The sequence below is a fragment of the Vicugna pacos genome, chromosome 14 (assembly GCF_048564905.1).
Source record: "Vicugna pacos chromosome 14, VicPac4, whole genome shotgun sequence".
In the NCBI taxonomy this organism is placed as follows: Eukaryota; Metazoa; Chordata; class Mammalia; order Artiodactyla; family Camelidae; genus Vicugna; species Vicugna pacos.
The window spans coordinates 70,954,409-70,965,636 of NC_133000.1; the positions used below are offsets into that span (position 1 = coordinate 70,954,409).

Genomic DNA, 11,228 nt, shown 5'->3' on the forward strand with positions numbered 1-11,228 from the left:
GTCTAGGGAATAAGAGATGTGACATGGCCTGAGCCTGAGACCGGTCACATGCCCACCAATCTGTCTCCTTTACACGTGGTCTCTGTGTCTCCTTCATTCAATAGGGCATCATTTTGAATGAAGGCCAACCCCCAGTTAGCAAGCTAGTGACCAGTGTGAGACCACGCGGGTGATCTGGTAGACCAGTAGTTCAGGAGCCCGGATGTAGTCGCAGATTTTAAAACGTTCCTTTTTCTCTCCCCTTAGACCAGTAAGTTGATTAATTTGGGTCTTTGCCTTTTCCCTTGTCCACCTGGCTCATGGGGCCGTGAGTGGGTGGAGGGGGTGTGGAGGTGGCAAGAATGAAGGCCTAAGGAGGTGGGACCCACCCCAAGTGGATCAGCTCTGGGCACTCGGCCTCACCCCGCCTGTGCCCCAGGCAGGGACTGGAATTCTAGGAACATGGGCACATGCGGTGTTTTGTTCTTTGATGCTCTGATTCTGCCGCCTCCGTATTCCCTTCTTTCCCTCGCTCCTGGCCATCTGTGCTTTTCTGTCTGTGCACTCGCCACTGTGGTACTTTTTGTTATTTTTCCCTTCCTCCAAGTCCAAAATCGCTGCTTCCTTAGAGGAAACTGGAATGTAGGGGTGGCCAAGGGGCCATTCCTCCAAAAGGTCAGTTGCTTGGAAACAGGGTATTAAAAGTCCATGCCTGGTCCTCAGAGGCAGGGCAGGCAGAACATACTTTCCATCTCAGGTAGCCAGCAGGGGGTTGACAAGCTTTTTAGTAAAAGGAATACGTGCATTTTAACAGAAGGCATGAAGGTAATCATGTCATCTCAAGCCTTGGGAGTGACTGGGATGGTGACACCTGGGTCCGCTTAGGAGGAAAAGACTGTCCCCTGAGATTGGGGGAAGGTACTTCTGGGCCGGCAAGACCCTGAATCAAGGCGTGTGACTGTGGTCCCGGGAGATCTGTCTGTAAAGGCGCCGGCGCCTCGGTCCTCCACCAGCACCACGCAGCCGGCCGCACGGAGGAGAGGCGGGCTGGCTCACGGCACCCAGGCACAGAGCCTCAGCCCCTGCCTCTGCCCGCATAGTATCGCGTTGTATCGCGTAGTAGCACATTGTAATTCGGATTAGGGCTAGTTTTCCCAGCTCTGTCTCCATCGCTGAACTGTATGATCCTTGAGGACAGAACAGAGTCTCCCTGTCTGTATCCAGGTGTGCCATCTCACAGGGCACTGGAAAATTTAGTGAGGATTTGCTAGATTTATTGAAAAGGGAGGAGGAAATGTTATGTAAACAAGCATGAAAGAATAAAATTTGAAACACCAATTTAGGATTTCGAAGTTACCAAATAACTTTCTAAGCAATGCTACAGTCATAGAGTATCATTCTTGAAAATTACTTACAGATTATCCTTTTCAATGTTCTCATATTAAAGATAATAAAATTGAACTTTAATATGAAAACTGAAAGTTCATGAGAGTGGAAATTAATGAAAGTCTCAAGGACTGTATTGTATCAACTATGTGCTTATAAAGCAGATAATAATTGTTCTTAGAAAAATTTCCACAAGCAGGAGCTTTTTATTCCCAAGTTACAGATTAGGAAACTGAGAGTTTGGTAGGTTATGTCCCTTGTCCTCAAGAAGGCTTACACATTTTTACTATTGATATCATAACACTAGACATTTGCAACTCTGGAGAAGCACGTTTCAGCTTACTGCTTTTTCTTGACTTTTCATTCTTACCACAAAAGGACTATCCAAAAACAAATCTAAGGTCTAATTTCTTTCTTTATGCAGAGTTCCAGGTTCTCAGATATTCTTTAAGGAAACACTCTCACACCTCCTGCTACCTTCTGCTCAAAGGTCGCTCTCACTAACATCCTTTTCCCCCGAGTGTTCCTTAAAATACCTTTAAAATTAGCATTTTGTTTATATAGGCAAATTGTTTTCATTGTGCCTCTTCCACTAATTTTCTAGCAGAAATTAAAAATTCTATAATCATAATCAGTTTATCTTATAAGAGAGATGACTATGAGATGGATACAGTAACTGCGCTCTCTGGGAGGAGATGTATAAAGTCTGACTCTACAGCTGACGCCCAGCCAGTCGGACCATCACTACATGATCATTCATTTTTCATCCTGATACTTTTCCAGAAACCATCTGTTAATATCAGAACGTCACTTCCTTGCCCTCTTCCTCTTTTGTTTAAGGTATAGAAATGTGGACTTCAGGAACAAGTGTTGAATTACGAGGTTTTGGATTTGGAGTTAGAGATTGGCAGTTCTTTTAGGGAACATTCTGGATCTGAAAAACATCACACTGCCACTAATAGCATGCACATCTTTTTTTTTTTAACCTACTTTGAGGTTTTTAAAAGGATTTATCTTTTCATCTTTCTTCTAAGCAAGCCCATTCATTTTCTGTATTTGTACACCGCGTAGGAGGTGGAGAATCTGTTTGTGATTCTAGCAGCCGTGTTACACATTGGAGACATTCGGTTCACCGCCCTGACGGAGGCGGACTCGGCGTTTGTGTCTGACCTCCAGCTCCTGGAGCAAGGTCAGTGGAACAGATCTAACAGGCACCTCACCGAGGTGCAGTTTTGCAGACTTGCCAGCAGATGGCGACACAGTACAGAGAAGCCGGGTGGGATGAACTCTTTTTTGCTGGAGTAGAATTCAGAGCGGGGGGCGGGGGGAGGGGGGGCGGGGGTATCCAATGTCTTCCTTCTGGTTATGTGAGTGAATGAGATGTGCATATATGTTCTCGTGCTGCACATCACATTAACAGTGTTGATGCTTGGGCATATCACTGGGTTTCTTTACATTATTCTAAGGACTCTCCACCGCCCCCTGCCACCCGGTACATTTGGGGAGCATGTTATTAGTTAAACATTTTAAACAGAATGTAATTACTTCACTTCAAAGCTCTAGCCAAAAATCTCTCTCCACTTTGAAGTTGCCTTGTTAGTCACTCCCAGGTTTTTTCAAAATACCTTAAAACCACAGGTTGTTGATAATCAGCATGTCTTCACTTCATGTCAAAGTAATTTAACTAGGAATTGGGGAAAAGCCTCCTGGGCCATTCATGAGGGCAAGGAGGGAAAAAATACCCGTGGTGATTTAATACCCGAGACCTCATTAGCGTTTTGATTGCCGTCAGCTGCCTCTCTAGTTGCACTGGCCGCTTACAGAGGTGGTTTAGTTCCTTCAATACACACATTTTCTAATAGATCCATACAGATCTTACAAATTATAAAATCCAATGTTCTTGCCATCAAACAGTACACACTAATGATATGTTTTCATTGCTGCTTTAACTTTAGTGGCTGGAATGTTGCAAGTATCAGCGGATGAATTGGCGTCTGCTTTAACGACTGATATCCAATATTTTAAAGGTAAATTTTTCTGTACGTTGCTTTTCACCTTTATGAAACTCCTAATGCTCTTGAGAGACCATTCTGATTAACTGGTCACCTTTGTTGTAGCTGATCAGTCATTTTAGACAAATAAACTCATTGATCCAGGAGGGCTCACGCAATTAAAATGTTGGTGTACAAGGTGCCTGGCTGCCCTCTTCCTTGGAGCGAAGCCTCTTCTCGCCACCTCGTCAGTTGCAATGGCGGCCACTTCCCAGGCACCAGTGAATCGACGGGAATGGTGCCTCGTGCTGAAAATGTTGGGATTTCTGTTTATTCATTTATTTTTACATAATTTTTAAAATTGAAGTACAGTTGATTTACAGTGTTGTGTTAGTTTCAGGTGTACAGGAGAGTGATTCAGTTATACACATATATGTGTGTATATATACATACATTCTTTTTCACATTCTTTTCCATTATGGTTTGTTACAGAATTTTTTGTGTGGGACCAGCAATTGGGTTTATTTATTTATTTTTTTTAAATGGAGGCACTGGGGATTGAACCAGGACCTCGTGCATGCTGAGCGCACGCTCTACCACTGAGCTGCACCCTCCCCTTGTTACAGGACACTGAATACCGACCCCTGGGCTGTACACTAGCAACTTGTTTACCTGCTTTCTATGTAGTGGTTGGTATCTGCTAATCCCAAGCTCCCAATTTATCCCTCCCCCTCCCCCTGCTGGTAACCATAGGTTTGTTTTCTTATGTCTCTGAGTCTGTTTCTGTCTCGTAAATAAGCTCATTTTTATCATTTGTTTAGATTCCACATATAAGTGATATCATATGATATTTGTCTTTCTCTGATTTTCTTCACTTAGTCTGATCATCTCCAGGTCCATCCATGTTACTGCAAATGGCATGATTTTATTCTTTTTTAAGACTGAGTCATATTCCATTGTATATATACCACTTCTTCTTTATCCAGTCCTCGGTTGATGGGCACTTAGGCTGCGTCCATGTCTTGGCTGTTGTAAATAGTGCTGCCATGAGCACTGGGGTGCATGGATCTTTTCAAATTGGAGATTTCTCCGTATATATGCCCAGGAGTGGGATTGCTGGGTCATATGACAAGTGCTGGGATTTTTAATTCTTGTGAAATACTAGGCCTTCATTTAACACAGTCAGCATCCTGTTGCTTGACTCCCCATGAGCCTGCATCCCAGTGTAGCCAGGTTGGCCACGACCACGGACTGTGGACATCAGATGCCTGCCACCCCGCCACCCTCCGGCAGAAACGGAGAGTCCCTCACCCCCAGTCACCTCCCTGTACTTCCTTCTCGGTTTCCTCTCCAGTCTAGTCTCCACTCAGAACGTTATCGCTCAGGATTTCAGCCACCGCTGCTTTGAGAATAAGAGATTTCCACCTTCAGTCTTGTTTCCCAACTCCCGGCCCATATTGTGATGAGCAGGCTCAGCTCTTTGAAAATACTTAAAATACAATGAATTTTCCAGATGGCCAGGTTTCCAGGTGCCTGGAGGATGACTCCATATCCACATCCATGAGCTGTTACCAGAAAGCTGGTTGAGAGGGCTCTGCAGTGAGTCGGTCCCCTGACCGCAGGGAGATCGCACAGCCTGCATGGAGCTCAAAGCTGGGGTCAACGCCTGCAGCAAACAAGGCTGCCGCATGTGTGACACGCCCTCCAGGGAAACATGGTTCTGCAGTAACTGGCAGAGGGCTCATTTATTCAAGTCAGTGTACCGGTAACATCTTCTGATGGATGTGGACGTGGAGGAAGACATCCACGGGCGCAGCTCTGCGTCTGAACAAGGGACCCTGGTGCTCACGCCCCGCCTCCTGCTCTTCCAGGGGAGCTGATCACACGGCGGCACACCGCAGAGATGGCTGAATTTTACCGGGATCTCCTGGCCAAGTCCCTGTACAGTCGTCTGTTTGGCTTTCTGGTGAACACGGTGAACAGTTGCCTCCACAGTCAAGACGAGCCCAGCAGGTAGGACTGATGGACGCTGGGGGGTCACCGCCAGCTTGACAAGGCTCAGGCTTACGGACGCGCAGAAGCCAGTGTGACCGTCAGCCATGAGAGCATTACAGCGTTTCATTGTAGCGAGGTGATTTCACTTCAAGGGTTTGATTGACTGTTTTTAGGGATTTAAGCCCCTCGCCCACGCCCACACCCCTCGATGAATTAATCAGATCATCTCTCATGCCTAGAGATGCAGATGTGCTCTCTCTTGGCTGAGGGCATCGATGGCCTTCTGAGCACCAAGAAGTATTTTAAAACCCTATGAATCTGGGAAGAAGACAGTCCAAGAATATGGGAGGCTTTTGGTTACTGAGGGGCCCATGACCCTCCAGAACCAACGTGATGATGGTTTTGGGCTGGGAGTTCCCCCTGTGTTCCTCACCTGCTTTGTGGGTTGTTTGATGAAGCATCTCTGGTAACCCTTTTGACCCCTAACCTTAACCATCTTTAAGCAGCAGCTTTCCGGGGCTGTTTGATCACCTGAATGTTCGAGCGCTCCTTGGCATCTTGTCAATGAAAACCTTTGTTAATACTCTTGTCACTAATGGTGACCGTGGGCAGGGCAGGCCGTCGGGAGCACACGTGCATTCAGGAGTCTCTCCACGTCTGCTGGTCTTGGAGCGAAAGCTCCTGAGAATTTCTTTGTTGTCCATACGGTCTTCACCAAATTCCTGAAAACTGCCGCTTTTAGAGGCTACTTGGGGAACATGAGAACTAACAGGTATTAATGGGAAAGTTCTTAAATAAATACAGACATACCAGAAGATTTCAAACCATACTAAAATTCTGGACAAAGGCGGACTGAAATTCTCATTAAAACATGCACGTGCAAGATCCCAGCGCACGTTGATCAGCACGTTCAGTGTGCAGTCTGCAATCTGAGGGTCGCGGTTTGTCACCTGTGTTCCAGCAGACAGAGCTTAATATCTGATGTGGGGAGGATTCTGGATTTTGTTATAATTTCTTACCATCAGTTAATTTGTGACTTCCCTTTAAATACGGAGCTTATTCACAGAAAGCTGACATGTCAAGTCCACCAAATTAACCTCTTACAGAATTACTGGCAGAGCTGCTGAAATTCACATTGAAAAATTAATGTGTAGATCCAGCTGCTCGTAAAAACTTTTAGAAAATTTCCATTTGCCATTTAAATCGTACAGAGCCTTAAATGTGTATAATTGGAAATACTTATACTTGGTGTAGATTTTTGACTCCACACATACGTAGAAAAAAAAAGAAACACAGGCCTTGGAAAGCACATGATTTTCCTTTCAGTAGGAACACTGCTGCTGTGTCAGTGCCCCCATTTATGGTGTGAGTCTTATTGTAAAGATTCTTTACTAGGCAGATGAATAAAGAAAAGAATTGCTGGAAAATTAGAGATGAATCAATGTATTATAAGTTTAACTTCTAAAAAGTACTATTCTCCTTTGAGTCCTAACTCCATTTTTTTTTCCTCTCTGTTTCTCCCATGGGTCATGCAATTTAAATCCCAAAATAATGGAAAGAAAGGCTATGTTTGCAGTATTTCTGACTCCTTGAAATTCATGGAAGCCTTAAGGATTTGCAGATTCACAGACCCATTTCCTAAGTCACAGAAAAGTCTCAAAATTTGGATAAACTTAGAATAGACTTTTATTGTTCATGAATCCCCCCCTTTTTTTGAAATTTTATAGTCATGTCAGAAAAGATAGTATTGAATATATATTTCTGTGGTTAACGTGGTGGGCACCCTTGATATGGATGTGCAACACGGTCTGTCAGGGGTCTGTCTGCACCTCCCCCCCAAATATGTAAGGAACTTGTATAATTATCACCTAACTCCACATGTAAGTGTTCTCTGCCCTTTGGGACTGTCCACAGCATCCACGGCACAGTCTGTAGGAATTCTCAGTAGTGCGGGCAGGGCTTGGCGGGCTCTGTGACCACTGCAAAGCAGAGCAATACCCAAATTAAACACTTTTGCCAAACCACACACATCTCTCCCATTACACTCCAGGAATCTCAGTGAGGGAGCTTGCAATGCCCCTCAGGGTTTTTGAGGCTAAATTAAGTTAAGAAACTATCTAAATGGTAAACCGGGTGGTAAGAAAGTGGAGAAAGAAAGTAAGGAGAAAATGTCTAGAAATTAAATGATTTTTCACTGTTATTTTGATAATAAAATTGGAAATTATAATTTCCCCGAGAAAACATCTGGCTGTGTGATATATTTAGTATCACTTGAGAATCCTAAGTAAAATCTCATTATCTCTCTCTCATTTGATATATATTTTATAAATTGTTAGTAAAAGTTTAAAAAAAAAGAGTCAGAGAGATTATCTATCCTCAATTTCAGACACAAAACTACAAAGTAGGGACTGAATGTGTAAATAAATTCGATTAAAACCCAAATATTTACTTGTTAGTTTCAACGTTCTCCCTTAGCACGTTATTAAAATGATTAGAAAAATTAAATTCTTTGATGGATATTACAAATCAAAAGATATCTACAAGAAAGGTAATCTAAAACTCCATACCAGCAGTTCATAAGTAGTTAAGAATTGGGGAAATGGCATTATGTACACTGCCTTATTAATTATAATGTGCAGTACTTCATTCTTAGTAAATGAATTTATATTATGAACTCCCCCAATGCCTCATAGAGATACTAGAACACCTGCTGTGCATTTGTGAGAAATTGAAAATAGACATCTAGCTTTTTTCCCATTTAATGTGTGATATCTCTCTTCATTACCTGTATTTTGGGTGTGTGTGTGAAATATTTAATCATCAAGAAGAATACAGAGGGTCACAGGCAATCACTTACCTCTTACCTGACACTATTAACATTTGCCACTTTTGCATCAGATTTTCGTTAACACAAAAGAAAGGGAAAATTGCAGCTAAAAGCTGAAGTTCCTTTTGTTTATCCACATAAATCCATTCCTCTCCTTCCTGCCCCGGGGACAGCAATGTCCTCCTGTGTGCATTCTCTACAGTTTTTTTTATTTGTTCAGATAAGTGTTTTTTCATAACAAGTATGTAACATTGTGCTTCATTAAGGATTACAGAAGTGCTGTCAGAGTCCATTTTATGCTGAACTTCCCTTTTTAACTCCACATGGTTTTTGAGATTTAACTATATTGAAACCTGATGAGCTAATTCATTCTTTGTAACTGTTGCATTAATTCCCCTGAAGAGAAACCACAATATTCTCATCTGTCTCCTTTCAGATGGACACATAAGTCTCTTTGTGTTTTCAATTATAAGGTTGCATCCTTGTAAGACTCCTGAGATACCTATTTAGAGTTTTCCCTGGGGTGAGTACTGAGTGGCAGAGTTGCAGGGAGAGCGTTAACTTGCATCTCCCTGATTGCAAGTGAGTCTGTACAAGGCGATGCAGGTCTGCACCGCCCCACGGTGACGTGCTCATACACATGCAGGAGGATTTGTTCAGTTCTATACAGTGACCTGCCTGCAGCGGCTTAGCAGAGACATTCTTTTCCAAGGGCATCTTACATTTTCTCCTAAAGCCTTTAGATTTTCAATACACCAGGAGTTTATTTTTGTTTATATGAGAAATTGGTATGTTATTTTTAGACAAATATTCAATTATCTCTATCCTATTTATTCAAAATTCTTGTTTACCCCCTCCTGATTTTTAATCTATTTGACTAAAACTGTATCAATAATATATTGTTTTAATAAGTAAGTTCTCAATAATAAGTTTTTATTTTTCATATTTGTTTTGGTTACCTCTGGATCTTTATTTCTGCATATGAATTTTATAATCACTTTGACTCAGTCCATAAAAAACATTCTTATGGGATTCCGACTAGAAATGCATTTACAGATTAATGGGGAGAGTTGGCCTTTTCAGGCTATTGGTTTCTTCCATGTGTACGATCTATATTTCTCTTTCTTCGTGCATCCTTTTACTTCTTAAATATATCGGTGTGTTTTTTCTGTCAGTTTTACGCATATTTTTATTTGATTCTTTTCTAAGTACTGTGTGCTGTTTGTTGCTGTGATGAGAGCTATTTTGCTGTTGCATTTTAATTTGTTTATTAGGATACTCCATCCTGAGTTTCATAAGCTGATCTTCTGTCTGGGAACCCTGCTGACTTTGCTTATTAGTTCTAATAATTTTCCTGTGGAAGATCTTCTCATTCTCTAATGTTCTAACTAAGACCATAATTATGTGTTTTGTCTTCCTTGTCTTTTATATCATCTATTACTTCTTCTTTTATTGCATTGGCTAGTGCTGCCAGTACAATGTTGAAAATTCATGGTGATAGTAGATATTCTTGTCTTGTTTCCAAATTAATGTGTACCTTTAAATATCTGTCAGGAAGTAATCTGTTTACCTAGAGTTCCAGTAAGTAATCTCTGCTAAATGTTTTCGTTATAGATGGATGCTATTTTACCAGAAGTTTTCCTTTTATCTATTAAGATTATTGTATCTCTTTCTCTTTTTCTTTGCATATGTGGCAAGTTGTATTGATGTATATTTTTTTAAGTTAAATAATTCTTCAGTTTTAGTTCAAGCCCTATCTGGTCATGATGTACTAGATTGAATTTTCTAGTCAGTATTATGGACGTTTGCATTTATTTTCATTAGTGAGACAAGATTTTATTTATTTTTTCTTTTTATACAATCTTTTGCTATTAACTTTATGTTAAAGAGTGAATTGAGAGTAACCTGTTTTTCTTCTCTTCTAGAGTGGTTTGTGTTGAATGAGGGTGATAATATATCTCGAATGTCTCATAGAATTCTAAAATTTTGGGGGGAAATGGAGGGAGAATTGACCTGTGAATATGATCTTGAAGTTTCTAAGTCTAATCAGATTATTTTCCTTCTTTTTAAAGTCATATGTATTTTCTAGAATATTGTCCCCTTGAAAATTTTAAACATACTCACCAACTAAATCACAGCTTTGCTTTATAATCATCCAGTCAATAGCTATGATAATTCTAGTTTGACAACTTTTACATTCCTAATATTCTTTACTTATTATGCCTTTACTCCAGTGTCACTGATAAGTCTTGCTTGAAATTTGCCTCTAAGAATTACTGATTTTCAAAAATCAATTTATTTGTCTTTTTTTCATTTCTCATGTTTATGTTATTTATTTTACTAAGTTCTGCAGTTCTGTGAAATCCCTATTTTGACTTTCTTATAATTTCTCTCTCTCTTTTTTTTTCCTGACTTCCTGACTGGAACGTTTGCTTCACACTTTCTAACGATTTTGTTGACCTTGCGTCTGCGAAGTGTCTCGTGAGTGCTTCCTGGTGCATCCAGACGCTTTATATGTGGTGCTGCTGCTGTCATTTAGTGACAAATATTTTGTCTTTATGTTGTTTCAGAGATGAAATAGCAAGAAGTTCGTCAGAAAAATAAATTTGACACACTATGTTTTCCCCTCCTTTATCCAAGTTGAGATTTTTTTCCCCGTTAAATAATGAGATTTTGTCGATTCTTGTGAATATAGTATGAGTGACTTCTATTTCTGCATAGACATTTATATCATGGTGCTTATTGCCATGACAACCAAAACTACACAATTTAGCAAAATATCTGAGACAAACCTGCTTTCTAAATAATTCTCCTTCTGCTCCATTTCCCTACCAAAACACCCATGTGTATAATGATTTCCTAAAGAGCTAAGAACCTTTCTCTCTAATTGCACATTTGCTTTTCATTATTTTGTGAGAGCCTTTTTTTAAATAGGAGGATCCAGAAAAATAAAAATATTAGAGGTTTACCAAAGTATCATGCATATTTTAATACTCAGAAATCATTTAAAATCACCACATTATAAATACAATATAACGGTTAAAACTTAC

The 11,228-nt window shown here is 40.8% G+C and overlaps 1 protein-coding gene across 1 annotated transcript in view; it reads left to right on the forward strand.

Moving 5' to 3' along the window:
• The window catches only part of MYO16 (myosin XVI), a 440,032-nt gene that overhangs the window by 257,617 nt on the left and 171,187 nt on the right, over nucleotides 1–11,228 (forward strand). Inside the window, exons 19-21 of the mRNA XM_072976531.1 lie at nucleotides 2,437–2,554; nucleotides 3,321–3,392; nucleotides 5,228–5,369. Coding sequence (XP_072832632.1) covers nucleotides 2,437–2,554; nucleotides 3,321–3,392; nucleotides 5,228–5,369 — 332 coding nt within the window. The remainder of the gene's footprint in view (nucleotides 1–2,436; nucleotides 2,555–3,320; nucleotides 3,393–5,227; nucleotides 5,370–11,228) is intronic.